The sequence below is a fragment of the Scyliorhinus canicula genome, chromosome 3 (genome assembly GCF_902713615.1).
Source record: "Scyliorhinus canicula chromosome 3, sScyCan1.1, whole genome shotgun sequence".
Taxonomy (NCBI): domain Eukaryota; kingdom Metazoa; phylum Chordata; class Chondrichthyes; order Carcharhiniformes; family Scyliorhinidae; genus Scyliorhinus; species Scyliorhinus canicula.
Genome location: NC_052148.1, coordinates 177,188,024 through 177,207,207, shown reverse-complemented (window position 1 = coordinate 177,207,207; position 19,184 = coordinate 177,188,024). Strand labels below are relative to the sequence as shown.

The window sequence follows — 19,184 nt, the reverse complement described above, 5'->3', positions numbered from 1 at the left end:
TGAATAGTCCCGCGCTCTCGGCCTTCCAATCCTCCAGGGATCCACCCCTCCCATCTGGTCCATAAACCCCCTCAGCACTTTGGCCGCCGCCGGTCTCCTACCCGTCCTTGAACTGGACCGGTCCAGTGGGGGATCCAGCACTGTGTTGAAGTTTCCCCCCATGATCAGGTCCCCTGCCTCCAGGTCCGGAATGCGGCCCAACAAGCGCCTCATGAAGCCAGCATCATCCCAATTCGGGGCATATACATTAACCAGCACCACCTTCTCTTCCTGCAGCCTACCCTTCACCATAATATATCTGCCCTCCTTGTCCGACACCACCTCAGCCGCCTCGAACGCCACCCTCTTCCCCACCAGAATCGGCACTCCCCGGTTCTTTGTGTCCAATCCTGAGTGAAAAACCTGCCCCACCCACCCCTTCCTCAGACGAACCTGGTCCGCCACCTTCAAGTGGGTCTCCTGGAGCATAGCCATGTCCGCCTTCAGCCCCTTCAGATCGGAAAATACCCTAGTTCTCTTAACTGGCCCATTCAGCCCCCTCACGCTCCAGGTAATCAGCCGGAGGGCAACCCGCCCCCCTCCCCCGCCAGCTAGCCATAGCTTATCGACTGCTCGCCCCAGACCAGCTCGCCCCGCCCGACCCGTTCCCCATGGCGATAACGCCTCTCCTCTACCCCCCCCGGCCCACACCAGCTCCTTCCTGGCCATTCCAGCAGCAACCCGGTATCTCCCCCCCCCCCCCCCCCCCCCCCCCCCCCACCCCCTCCCCCAGGCTAGGACCCCTCCTAGCCGCAACGCACCCTCCATGGTACTTCCGTGAGTCAGCTGACTTCTGCTGACCCTGGCAGCTCCCGCCAAAACCCATCCCCTCCCGGCATGGGGTCATCCCCCTCTTGCCACACCTCCTTGGCACCGCTTCAGCGCGGGAAAGAAAACCTGTAGAGGCCACGCCCCCACCGCCAGCTCCGCCCCCCCCGCCCCGCAGCGCGGGAAACCAGAGGCAAGCCCGCGCTTTCACACTGCCACACCCCACCATTCTGACGCAGCTCCCCAAAATCCAGTTTCACCCCAACACCCAGCCCCATACAGAAGAGAACATATAAAACACAAACCCCCAACATTCCCCACATACCCCACAACCATACCCAACAGACAGACCCACCCGGAAACAGAGCAAAAAGAAAACCAGCATAAAAAACACGTGTCAAAATTGCAGAACAACAACAGTGAAAAACGGCAACGGCCATAGTGTGTCCCCAGACCCTAGTTCGAGTCCAACTTCTCCGCCTGTACAAAGGCCCACGCCTCCTCCGGGGACTCGAAGTAGTGGTGCCGGTCCTTGTATGGCACCCACAGGCGCGCAGGCTGCAGCTTTCCAAATCCGACCTGCTTGGCATGCAGCACCGCCTTCGTCCGGTTGTACCCGGCCCGCCGCTTAGCCACCTCCGCACTCCAGTCCTGGTAGATTCGCACTACCGAATTCTCCCACTTGCTACTCCTCTCTTTCTTGGCCCAGCGCAGCACACACTCCCGGTCGCTGAATCGATGGAACCGCACCAGCACCGCCCGCGGGGGTTCATTTGCCTTGGGCCTCCTGGCCAGCACTCTGTGAGCTCCCTCAAGCTCCAGGAGCAAATGGAAGTACCCCGCTCCCGTCAACAAGCTCAACATCGTGGTCACATACGACGGGAGATCCGACCCCTCCAGCCCCTCGGCCAGGCCCAGGATCCTCAAATTCTTTCATCTTGTGCGAACGTCCAGCTCCTCCAAGCGGTCTTGCCACTTTTTGTGAAGTGCCTCGTGCAACTCCATTTTCCCCACGAGGACCACGACCACCTCCTCTCGCTCAGCGGCCTGCTGCTGCAACTCCCGAATGGACACCACCTGGGCAGCCTGGGTCTCAAGCAGCCTGTTGGTAGTCGCATTCAGGGAGTCCAGCAACTCAGCCTTCAGCTCCGCAAAACAGCGCAGAAGAGAAGCTTGCTGCTCCTGCGCCCACTTCCACCAGACCTCGGGTGTTCCGCCAGCCGCCATTTTGTCCTTCTCCCGCTTTTCTTGGGGAGCTGCTGCAGCTTTTTCCTTTGCCCCACTCCGGGTGAGCACCATAAATTATGGGGAATGCTCCTCTAGACACCTTCCCCCACCGGGTTTCGTCGAGACAGCGCCGTTTGGGGCCCTCAAATCGGCCCAAAAGTCCTTAAGTAGCGGGAGCTGCCGAACGTGCGGCTTAGCTCCGCATAGCCGCAATGGGAAGTCTCCATCTTTCAGCTACTTAACAGCAAAATTTATTCATTGTTCTTTCAAAACTTTCTTTAAAGAATTAACTATTTTTCAATATTCACAATGTTTACCACCTTTTATGTATTGGAAACTGTTGTTGAAAACTCACCACTATTCTTAGAATTCCCCCTATACCAAAAAGGGCCGACATTCTAAATGGTGAACAGGGATTCTCACTCCCTTCCCTCCGATGCAGGGTTCGGTGGGTGCTATTCAGGTCAAACTATATTTTTAAGTTATACCCCGGTATAACCCATACCTTCACCGAAGATTTCATCTACTTACCACTTAGTAGCATTGATCCTGGGTCCCGCATTGCTAAGTAAGTAAAGTAGACTTAGGAATAACCACTGTTTCAGGTTAAATTAAGTTATTTTTTTATTATTTTTTTTCTTTTAAAAGCTTCAATCACTTTCTTTTAAAGTCTGTTCTTCTTGAGATGTATTTGCTGGTTAGCTCGGTTGCTATGTTTGTCGATCCCATGTACTGAGCTATGAGAGCTGACTCTGCTGGCTATCTCTGAGCTGACTCTGCCTCCTCTTTTAATTCTAGTCTTCCTCAGATGTATTAGCCGGTTTAGCTCGGCTGCTATGTCTTATCTTTCCTATGACCGAGCTGGCTGTAAGCTGACTCTGCTTGTCTCTCTTGTTCCTTCTCTCCTTCTCTGAGTTCTGGTTCTGGTAGTTCCTACTCTGGTCTCTGGGTTTATATTCTCTTTCTAACAGTTATTAAGTTTTTATGACCTTATTGTAAAGTAACTATTATTTCATTTTGATTGTAAAAAGTATCTTTGATCTAAACATTCTAATATAACTAAGTATTCATTTTGGGCATGGCCTCAGCCCTCCGATCTGATTACATTGTCCTTTGTGATGTTCAAAGTTCCTTTGTGATATTCAAAAATGCTTTGGTTTCAAGAGGTGTTACTTTTAATTCCTGTCATTTCTATAAGTTTTATTTTTCAATTGTGTCCCCAGCTCATAATTTTGACTTTAAATTATGTTTCTCGTAGACTGATAGTCTCCAGTTTTCTTTAATTTACTTGGTGTTAACAGAATTTCACACCTAGAATTGTCACCAAATTCAACTGAACCTCATCCATGCTTTTCCAGATACTTACTAAGATGGTTACTTTCAATGAAGGTGTGAAAATTACTTTAGCGTAATGCTAAAAATCCACTTGGTTGTAACTTGAAAGGTTTATATTTATCACGTAGCTCAACTGAAACTCTCATCCATGTTTTTCCAGATGCTCACTAAGATCGTTACTTTCAATTAAGTTGTGAACCACTGTTTTTAGCTTCATACAAAAATCCTGTGTGTTTGCTAAGCCTGCTTGACTAAGGCAATCTGCATTTTACAATCCTGCTCTTTGCAGCTGCTATTAATCCTTCGTGGGATCTTTCTCTGTGTCCTCTCATGTTTCTCTCAGACCAAACTTCCATGTTTCAAATGACACATCTTTCCATCTTTTCAATAACAAAACTCTTTCAACAGCCAAACCTGTTTACTACATTTGATTCTTGGGTTGGCTAAATGTATTGTGTATATCAATGTTCTCAACTACTGAACAATTAATTCATGCTACAATATAAAAGTTAATGGAGATGAAATATTTTACTTCTGAAGAGTTGTCATTTCTGATTTGAAAATGTGTTCAAGAGTAATCCTCCAAAATAGTGTTCCTTTATATAATTGTATTTTACAAAGGTTTGTCAAACAATGAATAACCTACAGGTTTCTTGATGATGTTTTCCTCATCAAAATCAATTTGCCCAAACAACTTGTCTCCCTTCCTCCATACAATTGGTGTGGTTATGGGAACCCATGTGGGCCCTAGCTATGCTCTGTTCTTTTGTGGAATATGTGGAATATTTCATGTTCCTTTCCTACTTGAGGAGGAACGGAATGCTCGGCCTCTCGCGTTTCTTACAGTACATTGATGACTCTCTTGTGTTGCAACCCCCCACCCTGATAAGGCCCCTCGACAATGTCTGACCCATTTCCTGCATGTCTGCACTCGCCCCTCCCCCTCTTCTCAGAACCACAATAGGGTTCCCCTCGTCCTCACCTTCTACCCCACCACACTCTCGTATTCTAAAGATCCTCTTCCATTTCTGCCACCTTCAGCATGCTGCCAACTCTAAACAGTGGACCAGGCTATTGTGGATCAAACCGACCCTTTGGAATGTTGACGGAGCGGGAGAGGGGAACTCCACACAGCCACCCAAGGCCGGAATTAAATCTGGGTCCCTGGCACTATGAGGCAGCAATGCTAACCACTGTTCCACAGTGCTGACCAGACCACACATTCTAATCTTTAAAAGGGGCCTGTTTCAGAGCAGAATCTGGGTCACACGCAGTTACCTCAGGTTCTGAAATGGGATCAGATAAGCACATTCTTCATAAGCATCTCTAGTGTCAAATTCACTCACTTGTGTAATGCTTTTATTCTAATCCAACATTACTATAACCAAGAGGTCAAATTCACTTTAATATACCTCTGTTTTAACTGACAAGAGATAATCAAAATATATCAGACCTTTACCGTTAATACCTTGTATCCTGCCCATAGGTTGTACAATTGCTGGAATTTTAATGCAATGCAAGGCTGCAAACCATTGGAGCTGATGTTCAGAAAAGCCTAATTATCCCATTGTTCATGCTTTTTCAATTTGTATTTTCAGCATACAAGTCACAAAAATAAGACTCTTTGAACGGCGAAAAAATAAAAATCCAAGTTGCAACATCTGTAATTTCTGAGCCAAAGTACTAAATTTTGGCACTCTAAAATTTGAGTCACATTGGTGGAGAATGGAATACCTTTGAGATTTTTTTCAGCGTAAAACCTATTTAGTGCTGAACGTATGTAAAGTGAAGTACCCTGTTACCAATTTCAATTTTAAACACAGAATCTCTTTTATACCATTGCGATTTTTGTTTTCCATTTACGCATTCACTATTTTGAGTCTTTGAATGAGATTACTACCATGAAATTTGGTGGTCACTAATGGGTGGATTTAGTGTGCCCAAACTAATTTTATTGAAGAGCTTTAAAATAAGTCAAAGAAATGTCAAGTTATTACTTTGTGCAAGATTATGAATCATGGTGTCAGTTGTGAAGAGCTGAATGTTAATTCACAATGTTTGCCACTGTGCACTGTAACAAGTTTTAACCACTGGAATATAAGAAGTTAACATGGACGAACACTTTATACAATGGGCCATAACCTTGGAGCTCCCTAGTGTCTGATTTTGTCAGGGGTACCCAAAATAGGTGTTGGGGATCCCTCTCCAAACTCTCCAGGTAAGGGTTTATACAGCAATTGCCCAAAAATGCAAACTTCCTCTGGACAATTGCTTTGTGCTGGGAACCATCTGAAAATTCAATGTAAATCACAAATGGTTCCAGCTGTGTCGTTACCCAACAAAACGTCTAACAATTGAAACCTCTTGTAACTTCCGGGTAACTACAGTAAAGACCCAGACTTTAGATGAATGCACACCCACACCACCCCACTGCCAATCCGTCACTGATTGTCACTCCAGTCCGATACGTTTTTGTAACTAATTCTCTTATGCTTTCTTTCAGAATGAACTCTCGGGGCATAAAAATATTGTCGGTTACTTGGATTGTGGCATTACGTCAATCAGTGATAATGTTTGGGAAGTGCTTATTTTAATGGAATATTGCCGCGGTAAGAGAGTTATATAGAAAGGTCATTTAGACTCAACATTAACTCTATTTCTCTCAACAGATGCTGCCAGACCCGCTGAATTTACCCAGCATTTTAATTTTTTATATCAGATTTCTAGCATCCGTGGTATTTTGCTGTTATTTTAAATTGCCTGCCTCTAAAATATTTTGCCTTTTATAGCTGCATGATGCAAACAAATGCTGTGGGTTTCACTATTTTCCTTCAATTGCCTTAGTTGTGCTCTTTGAACTGAACTACCTCATGAGTCACCAAGTGACTGGACTAATAGAGAAATTTCGCAACCTTGGAGTCCTGTGGACTCTGTTTAATTTGTTACTTTTAGTAGTGCAAGCCACGGCAAATTCATTTGCTGATTTAAAAAAAAAAAATTAAAATTAAAGTTCAAACTAGCTTGGACCTGCTCATTAGATAATTGTACAAGCTCAGTAGGATGGGACAGAAATAATGTTTTCTATGCAAAGAAAATAATGTTTCCTTAATGCATTTTAAATATCTATCAATGTATTGCAATCTTGTGCTCATTAAAGTAAGGTGTGCCAGTACTGGAAATTAAATACTTTCCAGTTTAGGTAATTCAAGTGTCAGAATTGAGCATTTCAGATTTGGGAACATTTACAGACGTATGACTTCAATGCATTTGAATTTTATATGATAATCAATGTGCTAAATCATTAAAATGCAACTACTGTGTAGCAACATTTGCTCATCCGAAGACCTTTTCAAACTCTTATGTGTATTAAAACTGTATACATATTTGCTTCTTTGTCCTGTTCTAAAATTGAAACGACTAGTTTTGAAGAAGCAAAAACCATTTCATGGTCTTTATTTGACAGCGGGACAAGTGGTGAACAAAATGAACCAGAGGCTGCAGACCGGTTTTTCTGAAACAGAAGTTCTACAAATTTTCTGTGATACCTGTGAGGCAGTTGCAAGGCTGCATCAGTGCAAAACCCCAATCATTCATCGGGATCTCAAGGTAAGACTCGCTGTGAAGTAGACATGTTGCATGTTTTTGCAATAACACTGAATTCATAGATAATATTAGTGCAAAGTTCTAATCCGTCCTTAATATGTTGTGAATGTTGGCTCTGCAATTAACCTGTTGACCTGCATTAAATTATAATAGAATATATTTTAATTTTAAAATAGATATTATAAGGCAGGCAAACTGTGAGATTCATTTTGAGCTGAACTTGCCAGTTTGTCTCTTTGAATTATATTTCCTTGTAATAATAGTGGTGACTTTCTAATAGTTTCTTGTCTTTCAATTATTTTTTAGGTTGAAAATATTTTGTTAAATGATAACAGAAACTATGTACTGTGTGATTTTGGAAGCGCAACTCACAAATTTCTCAATCCTCAAACACATGGTGTCAGTTCTGTGGAGGATGAAATCAAAAAGTAAGATGTTTTGGTGAATTCCTCAAGTTTTATTTGAGGTTGATTTTAGACTATTCTGAAAGCTGCCATATTATTTTGCTGTTTGTTGATTAAAGCAAGGATGACCGGATCCAGAAATCTTGCCCTTAGCTCTCCTTTTAGCTAGCTTCCACAATCTTATTGTCACTGTTCCACCAATGTCTTCCATACAACCTTGCACGTTGTTTTCCAAGTTAGCAACATTCCAGCACTGTTAAAATAATGCCGTCAGCAGTAATTTTTTGTTTTTACATATATAATTTTTAGCTGTATTTGTTCCTCTTAATTTCTATGCCAAATTGGCTTTGTATACTTCTAATGTAGAACTGTGAAAATTACATCAACTCAGCACTGTCCTTGACCTGAGAAAATATGCAGAAATAGCTTCTTAAAGAATTGTTCAGAGTTTGTGGACAAAGTAGTTGTGCACTGTAATGACATACTGTATATACTCATGTAAAAGTCCACTTTTTGAGACCAGGGGCCCGATTCGCCGCCAGCGGGATGCTCCGTTTTGCCGGCAGCCCGGGGGTTTCCTGACTGTGTGGGGCTGCCCCACAATGGGAAACTCCATTGACTGGCTGGCGAAATGGAGCATTCTTCCCCGTAATGTCCAAAACGTGGCGGTTATCTTTGCCGGTGTGAACCTATGGTTGTTGCAGATGGGGGCCTCTATGGACATACCCAAACTTGGAAGTGGCACCTGAACTGGTTCCATGTCTTTAGTGTGGCCACTACCACTGGGCTCCTGGGGTGTGTGCGAGAGATGGCCCCTTGAAGGAGGCCTCCTCCATTCGGACCCAGTCCACCTCCGGTTCCCTGAGCCAACCTCTCACTCTCTGCATTTGGTCGGGCCAGGCCTCCCATGTGTCGCCCTCGCTGCATATTCCAGGGACTCTATGTTGGGCACCAAGATCGGGAATGATCTGAATGCGAAGAGGAACCTTAGCAGCAGACTCATTTTGACCTTCTGTACTCTTCCCACTAGTGAAAGAGGGAGTGAGTCCCATCTTTGCAGGTCCCTCTTCACATCCACCATGAGGCTGGAGAGGTTCCACTTGTGAGCCTCGTCCAGTTGAGAGCTGCATGTATCCCAAGGTGCCTGAACTTGGCTTGAGTCACTTTAAATGGTAGTTCTCCAAGCTCCGCTCCTCCTCCTCAGTGGTTCACCAGGAATATTTTGCTCTTCCCCAGGTTGAATTTGTAACTGAACTCCCGAAAGGGTCCTGCTATCTTTCCGATACTGGCCAGGAGGTTCAAAACGTAGAGGCCACCCGCATAGAACAATGTGCTTCCTGACACCTCTCCGAATGCCCGTCAGAAAGTGGCTGGCTTTGTCTTGATGTTCGCAAGAGGCATCCCCCCCCGCCCCCACCCCGAAGCTGGTGGACTTCCTTCCTTGTGGGGAGTAGATCAAATTCCATCTGCAGATTTTTCCTCCCTGCCAGCAATTCCATGGTTGGGGCCATGGAGTATTGCTGATCCACATCCGGTATAGAGTCGGTTCAGCCGCTGCTTGGATGCCCTTTCTTCCCTGTCCCGAAGGGCCCTATAAGCTATAATTTCCCCCATCCCTCCCTGTGGGGTTGGCCATACTTACCCTGAGGCATGGCCCTGTTCGTCTGGACCTGCCCTTGCTCACAGGCCATTTGAGATGGCTGCTGAATACCTCCTCATTTCTGCCATCTCCATGTGCGACCTGATGCAACCAGCGCTCTACCTTCCTTCCCCGACACCCCTTCTGCTTCTCCACTCCCCGTAGCCCCTATCCATGTCTTTCTCTTTTTCTCACTCACGCATACACCACACTCACCACACACACCCATATACACACACACATATATTTTATATATATATATATATATTCATTCCCCAATGGAACTGCCTAACTCTCTTTTCACCCCCCCAGCTCCGCACCTCTGCATGAGGTCGCCCCCGCCCCTCTCAGTTTCTTCCATCCCGCGTTATGGCCGTGCTCTCTATTGTTGGGTGCCCAGTCCATTTTTCTGGACAATATGTTGGCCACCTTTGGGGCATCAAAGTAGTGTTCTTTGCCTTGATATGTGACTTGCAGTTTGGAATATCAAACCGAACCCCACTTTTGTACAGTGCTGGTTTGGCACTGTTTAATTCCACCTGCCGTTTGGCCAGGTCTGCACCAATGTCCTGGTGCACACGGATGGAATGTCCTTCGCACTTTGAACCCTTTTGTGCTCGTCGCCTAACCCAGGATTCGCTCTTTATCCAGGTACCTATGGAGCCTTGTGTTTATCGCCTACGGCGGTTTCCCTGCCCTGGGCTGCTGCCGAAGCGACCTGTGAGTGTGGTCTGCCTCCGGGGGCTGACGTAGCCCTGCTTGTCAATCAGTTTCCCAAGTGTTGCTGCAATGTATTCTGTGGCATTTCTCTTCTCCGTTCCCTCTGGCAGCCCCACAGTATTGCCGGCTTGATCGGTTTTCTTGGTCATCGACTTTGTTCTTCAACCCCTTCTGCGTCTTGACCAGCCTCGCCACCTCGGCCTCGAGTGTTGCGATCTGGTCCCCTTGGTCCGTGGCGGCTTTTTCGAGGTCCCGTATCTTTGTTTCCTGGACTGTTAGCCTCTGCTCCATAATCTCTATTGCCCCCCCCTCATGTGGGCCATCACAGCCTCCACTGCCACCTTGATGGGCGTCAACAGGTCTTTTTGAGATGATGAAGCACATCTTTCTGCGGTGGGAACTCTGTCGTCCCTACTGGTTTAGTGCCTCCACATGTGGTTTCCCTGTTTCAAAGCTGTGGTTTCCCTCCCCTCGTCCCTACTGGCTTTTCGGCTGGATGGCTGATTCGTTCCCATCTTGTTTGGCAATGCGGTTGATAGGGGGTTAGTTTGGAGGAGTTTCCTGTTCTTTTCTTGGGGTTAAAGAGCAATTGTTGATGTTCTTAGATGAGAATCAATTCTTGTGCGGCCGCACAACTCATGGCTGTCTCCGGAAGTCTTTCTACCAAATATTGTCACTGGGCATTATGTAACACAAATATAGAAAGCACATAAATAGTGCTTAATGGAAAAACATAGCCGTGCAAAAATTTAGTTATTTACAGCAGAAATATGTACACATTTTAGCAACTGGAGATTTCCCAGTGTATTTTAGCAGCCCCAAAATGTAGGCACTGAACCAAATAGTCCTGTTTGAACGAGTTACATTTTACTGTTTTTAAAAACAACTTGCAACATACATTGTTATGAACAACAAAAATTAACAATTTTACAAATATAATTTTGTTTCTAGATTGCTAATGCTTAGAAATTAGTGAACACTGATTTTGCATGTACAATTTTGGCATGATTCTAATCTTCACTGGGACACGAGCATGAGAGACAACAATGACCCAGAAACTGGTTATTAGATCTCCCATTTTCCAAGCAATCTGGGCCTGTCATTTCCAGGCCCCAGTGCATCGTAACTGGGGATGCCCAAGTATACTCTGGGGAACTCCCCCGGAGATCTCAAGACGAGGATTGCATGGGAATTGCCCAGGAAGTTCAAATTTCCATTGGACAGTTGGCCTACAATTGGAACCATCTGAAAATATGATTTAAATGACAAATTTTGGATGATTCCAGCTGTCTTGCAGTAATAGTTACCCAGGAAAAGTTCAAATTAAAACCGCTGCTATCTCCTGGGCATCTACAGGACTGAATCCCCCACTGACCACCGAACCTTACACTCAACCAATGGGTACACTTATCTTGCAATCTACCTTCTCCATGGCTCCTGACAGTGGCTGGACCTTTAAACGTACCTGCTCCATTGACAGCTAGTGCTGTAAAAAAGCAAGTGTGGCTTCCGTATCTCTAACTCTGGAGCCCTGGACTGAAAGTCTCAGGAGCACGCTGCCCTACACTGGCTGAGTCGAAAGGTCCGGTGAGAAAGGATCAACTGATCTTGTGGTAAGAAATTAGGGGCAGAGTGGCATCTGACTCTGATTGCACTCTGGAAGTTGAGACAGATATGTAAGAGGACAGAAACCAAATCCAGATCAAATTTGGGCAGTTGCTCTTTTCTCTCGGGAGGTGGGGCAGTAAACAAATGCCAGCAGATGTTTTTGAAACCCTGTCAGGAAGCAGAGGGATCTGCATTTGTATTGCTGGATATTAGAAATAAGGTATAGGTTTAGATGGGTTTAATTTGGGGTTCCTGTGTAGGAAAGGGTACGACTATAGTTGGATTCATGTTAGACAAAGGTATTTGCATGTATGAGGGGTTTTGGTTTTAGTTCAAACACTTTCTGTTGTGTTTATGATGTGAAAAGTAAACATAAGCTTGGAGAAAAAATGGGATGCTGCTTGGCAACCAGGGGCATCTTTTGAGGAAAATACTTTTGAGTGATTTAAACTAAGCCTATAGGCAATTGGAGCTTGGAAGTGAGAGAGCAGACAGCTCTCAGCTCTGCTTGAAGCAGGAAAATTATTTAATGGAGTAATGGGCATGAAAGCAAATTCCAAAGGAGCTAAAGGACAGTAGTTCTGGAAACTAAAGAATGAAGAGAAGTCTCCTGGAAGTTTGAAGTTAAAGGATTAAAGGAAAACTGGATTTGGAACAGGGTACTGTTCAAAGAAGTTAAAGGCAGATTTGGAAAGGGCAGACTTAGAAAAGGCAGACTGGGTGAAATTGGCTAGAGAAAAGTCAGAGATTGGGTAGGTGGCTGTTTTGAGCTTGCACTTCCTATCCATGTCTGTGTAGATTTCCTTCAGGTGTGCTGGTTTCCTCCCACAGTCCAAAGAGGTACAGGTGAGGTGGATTGGCCATGCTAAGTTGCCCCTTGCTGTCCAAAAAAGGTGGGTTAACGTGGGTAGGGTGGGGGCATGGGCGTAGGTAGGGTGCTCTTTCAGAGGGTCAGTGCAGACTTGATAGGCCGAATGGCCTCGTTCTGCACTGTTGGGATTCTATGATTCTATATATATTCGGAGCAGTAAGGGTTAAAAGCCTGGGTTAGTGTGTGACTGATAGTCATATTATAAAAAATCCTGGTTTGTAACGCAGCAGGCTTTTATGGAGTCAGAGGTGCAGAAAAGCATCATATAAGTTTGGGCTGATAGACTTTTGTTTATATTAAGAGGGTTTTTTGGGAGTAGATAATTAGAGCCCTTGTATTTAGATTAGTAAGATGATATAGTTAATGGGTGGAGCCAGGGCTGAATTGGGGTATGAACAGACAAGTCATTGTACTCTCAATACAGTTCAGTTAAAGAACAGTCTGTGAGCAGACTAGCACTTGCTGGAGTAACAGTCAGTTAAAGATTGGACTGTGGATAGACCAGCAATTTTTCTGAAAGCAGCTTGAGTAAAAAGATTTTGCCTGTGAATAGAACTGCAGTTTCTAGAAAGGCTGGCAGTTTAGACAGTTGTTTGAGACAGCAAGAATCTACAAGCTGGGTCCAGAATGATATCGCTTTCTCAGTGGGTCCCCAAAATATGTCTATTAAACAAGTATTCCTGAGTCTGCTAACTGTATTTAAGAGTGTATTGTGACCTGAGAGAGATTTTGTTTGAATGGTGATAAAGATAGCAGTTAAGGGTTATTGTTTCATTGTATTGATGAGCATTGTTTAACTGGTAATTGAAATATTTTCTTTGACGTTGCAGTTGGTAATATTGTGTTTGTAATAAAGTTTGTTTTAATATACCATATCCCTGTTTGTGTGTGAAATATCTCCTGAAACGAAGTATGTTTTCCTCAGTTTTAAAAATTAAATAAAATATTGGGGTTTCTGTCCGAGCAACTGTTGGGGTCAGCTTGTTCCTGCCCCACTGAATTGATTTCTTCTTATCCCGATGAAAAGGCCAAGAGCAGGTAGGCCAGAGGGAGGAGTACAAGTAGAGGAAGAAGACAGGAGTTGTGAAAGGATCCATTGAATGGAGGAGAACTCCTGCACAATGAAGTAGCATGGAGAAGTGTTCTTTAGTATTGCTTTCACTGAACGCTGGCCGTTGTTCTCCTATTAACGCATTCTGCTACCTTTGTGCCATTATTAGCACCTTCTTTTGATTTTACTGCTACCATTAACACTCCTTATGTCTTGTGCCCATGTCTTGTGCAGAATCTCCCCTTGGTTCCCACCTATCTTCTATTCTCCTCCACCTCTCCAACTAAATAAACCATCATATTCCAGCTCTGAAGAAGTCATACGTACTCAAAACATGAACTCTGCTTCTCTCTCAAAAGATGTTGCCAGACCTGCTGATTGTTATCCAGTATTTTCTGTTTCTTTTTCTGATTTTCACCATCTGCAACATACTTCGGCAGGAAATCGAGAAAGGGCTGCCACCGCCGGAAGAACACTTGTACCGACCCCCTCAGGGCAAACTTGACCCTCTCCAGTTTGATGAACCCGGCCATGTCGTTAATCCAGGATTTCGGGGGCATCGCATCCCTCCACTGTAAAAGAATCCTACGCCGGGCTACTAGAGACGCAAAGGCCAGGATACCGGCCTCTCTCGTCTCCTGCACTCCTGGCTCTGATGCTACCCCAAAGATAGTGAGCCCCCAGCCTGGTTCCACCCTGGAACCGACCACCTTGGACAAGGTCCCTGCCACCCCCTTCCAGAACCCCTCCAATGCCGGACACGCCCAGAACATGTGGGTGTGGTTTTCCGGGCCTCCTGAACACCTCCCACACCTGTCCTCGCCCCCAAAGAACCGGCTCAGCCTGGCCCCAGTCATGTGCGCCCTATGCAGCACCTTCAGCTGAATTAAGCTGAGCCGTGCGCAAGAAGAGGACGAGTTCACCCTCCCCAGGGTGTCCGCTCACGTCCCCTCGTCGATCTCCTCCCCTAGCTCCTCCTCCCACTTTGCTTTCAGCTCTTCCACCGAGGCCTCCTCCCCCCCCCTCCTGCATCACCTGATAAATTGCCGAGATCCTACCCTCACTGACCCATGTCCCTGAGAGCACCCTATCCTGCACCCCTCTTGGCAGCAATAGCGGAAACTCCGCCACCTGCTGCTTAACAAACATCCTAATCTGCATATACCTGAAAGTATTCCCAGGGGGGAGACCCCACTTCCCCTCCAACTCCTCTAAAGTCGCAAATTTCCCATCGAGGAAAAGGTCCCCCATCCGCCTGATGCCTGCCCTATGCCAACTCAAAAACCTACCATCTATTCTCCCTGGTGCAAACCGGTGATTGCCCCGTATCGGGGCCCAAACTGAGGCCTTCACTCCCCCCCCCCCCCCCCCATGCTACCTCCACTGCCCCCAAATTTTGATGGAAGCCACCACTACTGGACTCGTAGAATACCTTGCCGGGGGGAGTGGGAGCGGGGCCGTCACTAATGCCTCCAAACTCGTGCCCACACAGGAAGCCCCCTCCATCACCCACCTATGAATCATTGCCACATTCGCAGCCCAGTAGTACCCACACAAGTTGGGCAACGCCAAACCACCTACCTCCCTGCATCGCTCCAGGAATACCCTCCTCACTCTCGGGGTCTTCCGCGCCCACACGAACCCCAGAATACTCTTATTAACCCTCCTTTTAAAAAAAAAGCCTTCGGAATCAAGATGGGGAGGCACTGGAAGAGAAACAAAAACCTCGGGAGCACCGTCATCTTAACTGACTGAACCCTGCCCACCAAAGAGAGTGGCAGCGCATCCCACCTCCTAAACTCCTCCTCCATCTGTTCCACCAGCCTCGCAAAGTTTAGCCTATGCAGGGCCCCCCAGCTATCTGGACACCAAGATATCTAAAGCTCCTCTCTGCCCTCTTCAACGGGAGCTCCCCTATCTCCCTCTCCTGGTCCCCCAGGTGCAACACAAATAGCTCACTCTTCCCCACATTGAGCTTATAGCCCGAAAAATCCCAAGTATTCTCAACACCTCTGGCACCCCCCCCTCGCCGGATCCGCGATATACGATAGTAAATCATCCACGTACAGCGACAACCGGTGCTCCACCCCGCACAATCCCCCTCCAGTTCTTCGAATCCCTCAGCGCCATGGCCAGGGGTTGAATCGCTAACGCGAAGAGCAGGGGAGACAAGGGGCACCCCTGCCTCGTCCCCTGGGACAGCCAAAAGTTCTCCGACCTCCTCCCATTCGTTACCACGCTCGCTACCGGAGCACTATACAGCAGCCTCACCCAGCTAATGAATCCCTCACCAAACCCAAATCTCCTCAGCACTTCGCACAGGTAGCTCCACTCCACTCTGTCAAAAGCTTTCTCCGCATCCATCGATGCTACTATTTCCTCCTCCCCATCCGCCGACGCCATCATCATGACATTAAGGAGCCGCCGCACATTAACATTCAGCTGCCTCCCCTTCACAAACCCCGTTTGGTCCTCAAGGATAACCATCGGGACCACATCTTCCACCCTCCTGGACAGTATCTTAGCCAAAAACTTTGCGTCCACGTTGAGGAGCAAGATTGGCCTGTAACACCCACTCTGCAGGGGGTCCTTATCCTACTTCAGGATCAGTGAGATTATTGCTCTGGACATCGTCGGGGACAAGGCCCCCCCCCTCCATCACCTCACGCAGGGTCCCTACTAGCAACGGGCCTAGCAGGTCTGAGTGTTTCTTATAAAACCCCATCGGGAACCCGTCAGGTCCCGGTGCTTTCCCTATCTGCATGCTCCCCAGCGCCTCCATCAGCTCCTCCAACTCGATTGGGGCCCCCAGACCCTCTACCCGCTCCTCCACTCTTGGGAACTCCAGCTTATCCAGAAAGTGGTCCATCCTGCCCACCTCCCTAGGGGGCACCGACCTGTACAGCCCCTCGTAAAAGGATCTGAACACCCCATTAATGTCCCTACCACTCTGCACTAGGTTCCCTCCTGCATCTGTGACTCCCCCTATCTCTCTCGAGCTCCCCTCTAACCACCGCCTTCAACGCTTCCCGGACCACCCCAACTTGCACCTCCCCATTGTCATTAGCTTCCAAATACCCCTCTATGCACCTACGGACCCGCCCACATACTTCCTCCTCTGCCAGAAGCCCCACATCTAACCTCCACAGCCGGCGCTGATCATTCCCCTCCCCCAGCTCCAGGTCCACCGAATGCAGAGCGTGGTCTGATATGACTATCGCCGAATACTCCGCCCCCACCACTCTCGCGATTAGCGTCCTGCTGATGACAAAAAAATCAATCCGGGAATAAGCCTTGTGGACATGGGAGAGGAGAAAAAGGAAAACTCCCTACCTCCCGGCCTCAAAACCCTCCACGGGTCTACCCCTCCCATCTGATCCATGAACGCCCTCAGCACTGAGGCCGCCGGCGGCCTCTTACCTGTCTTAGACCTCGAACGATCCAGAGCAGGATCCAACACAGTATTGGAATCCCCTCGCAAGATCAAGCCCCCCGTCTCCAGGTCCGGAATCCAGCACAGCATTCGCCGCATGAAACCCGCATCGTCCCAGTTGGGGGCGTACACATTAACCAGAACCACCCGCTCCCCTTGAAGCCTACCACTCACCATTACGTATCTACCACAGCTGTCTACCACCACACTCGATGCCACAAACGACGTGCTCTTGCCAACTAAAATTGCCACCGCTCGATTCTTCGCATCTAGCCCCGAATGAAACACCTGTCCAAACCAGCCTCTTCTCAGCCTCACCTGATCCGCCACCTTAAGGTGCGTCTCCTGGAGCATAGCCACGTCCGCTCCCAGCCCCTTAAAATGCGCCAAGACCTGGGACCGCTTCACCGGTCCATTCAGCCCCCTCGTGTTCCATGTGACCAGCCGAATCTGGGGGGTCTTCCCTCTCCCTCTGCGCCTGTCCGCCATAGCTCTCCCTCGGCTCACCACGTGCCTGCAGAACCCCCCAGGCTTGTTCCCCACGGTGGCACACCCCCCTCCCAACTCCCCCCATCATCAGCAGTTCCCCTTCGACCCCTGCAGCAGCAACCCGGTGGTACTCCTCTCCTCTCTCCCCCCCCCCCCCCCCCCCCCCCCCCCAAAGCTAGGGCCCCCCCTAGCTGCGTAATCCCTTCCGTAAGTCAGCCAACTCCTGCTGACCCCGGCTGCTCCCCCCACCCCAACGACCCACCCCCCGGTGTAACACAACCACCAGTCTCCCCGCCCAATGCCGGTCCCGCCCACTGCTCCTCCAGCGCGGGAAGAAAGCCCGCGCTTCCATCTCAGACCCCGCCCCCCCCCCACCCCGACCCAACACATGGGAACAAGAAGGGCGCATGACCCAGCGGGACCGCGAACAGCTCCCCAGCCCCCCTCCAGTGAAAAAACAAGAAAGCACCCAAATAAATAAATAACAGCCCAAAAAAGAGAAAAAGCAGAAAACCAAAAAGGCATCATTAAACACAACCAGAAAAACAAAAGGATACCAAGGAGGACAAAGCCTCCGGACTATGTACATCAGTCCCCAGCCCCCCAGTCCTCAGTTCAAGTCCAACTTCTCTGCCTGGACAAAGGCCCAGGCCTCCTCCGGGGAATCGAAGTAAAGCTGGCGATCTTTGTACGCGTGCCTGCTGTAACAGGCCAAACTTCACACCCTTCTTGTGAAGCACTGCCTTCGTCCGATTAAAACCAGCCCTTCTCTTCGCCACCTCCGCGCTCCAATCCTGATAAATCTTGATCTCTGCATTCTCCCACTTGCTGCTCCTCTCCTTCGCCCATCTCAGCACACACTCACGGTCAACGAAGCGGTGAAAACGGACCAGCACCACCCTAGGCGGCTCGTTCGGCCTGGGCTTCCTCAACAGCACTCGATGGGCACCCTCCAGCTCCAAGGGCCCCTGGAACAACCCCGCGCCCATTAACGAGTTCATCATTGCCACGTAGGTCCCCAAGTCCGAACCTTCTAGCCCCTCCGGGAGGCCCAGTATCCGCAGGTTCTTCCGACGGGAGCGGTTCTCCATCTCCTCCATCATCGCTAGCCATTTCTTGTGGAGCGCCTCGTGCGACTCCACCTTTTCTGCCAGGCCTAGGAGTTTGTCCTCGCTCTCCTAGGCCTTTTGCCATAGCTCTTGGATCTCTGCACCCTGAGCCGTCTGAGTCGCCATGATTTTGTCCAGCGAGGCCTTAAACGGTTCCAGGATCTCAGCCTTCAGCTCTCTGAAGCTGCTCCTGCGCCCACTGCTGCCACGCTGCCGGTTCCCCGCCCACCGCCATCTTGTTTTTCCTGCCTCGCACCTTTCTCTGCTCCAAAGCCGATTTTTTGACCGCTCCGTTCCTGTCTGGTCCATCCACCGGCAGATAAGCGTAGTGGATGTGTTCCCACACGGGGAAAAGTCCAGCCAGCACCGCTTCGGGCCCTTAAAAGAGCCCAAAAGACCAAAAATAGCGGGAGCCACCGAACGTGCGGCTTAGCTCCGCATCACCGCAACCGGAACTCTAATTGTGTCACTTCTATGCTACTCCAAAAAAAACTACTCTTGTGTGAATCCCATCAATTCCAATTTAATAAGCGCATGTTTTAATCATCTGTGGGATGTGAGGTTTACAGCTAGGCCAGCATTTATTATCCTTCCCTAATTGTCCAGATAAAGTGGTGGGAACTGTTATCTTAAACCCATATGGTTCAGGGAAGGAGAGTCAGGATTTTGACATGGTGAAGGAAAGGCAATATATTTGCATGTCAAGATTGGGAGTGGCTTGGTGGGGAATTTACAAGTCGTGTTCTCATTTTCTGCTGCAATTGTCCTTCTAGCTGGTAGTGAGTGTGGGTTTGGAAGATGCTGTCCAAAGGAGCATTGAGTTCCTGCAATGCGTCTGTAGATGGTACAGTGAAGCTGTACTCTCCAATCAAGTGATATTTTCCATCA

The 19,184-nt window shown here is 48.1% G+C and overlaps 1 protein-coding gene across 5 annotated transcripts in view; it reads left to right on the top strand.

Moving 5' to 3' along the window:
• bmp2k (BMP2 inducible kinase) overlaps positions 1 to 19,184 on the top strand; it is a 184,547-nt gene that overhangs the window by 86,343 nt on the left and 79,020 nt on the right. For all 5 annotated transcript variants that reach the window (XM_038791806.1, XM_038791805.1, XM_038791808.1 and 2 more), the window contains 3 exons: positions 5,873 to 5,978; positions 6,833 to 6,975; positions 7,279 to 7,400. In XM_038791806.1, the coding sequence (XP_038647734.1) occupies positions 5,873 to 5,978; positions 6,833 to 6,975; positions 7,279 to 7,400 (371 nt within the window). The remainder of the gene's footprint in view (positions 1 to 5,872; positions 5,979 to 6,832; positions 6,976 to 7,278; positions 7,401 to 19,184) is intronic.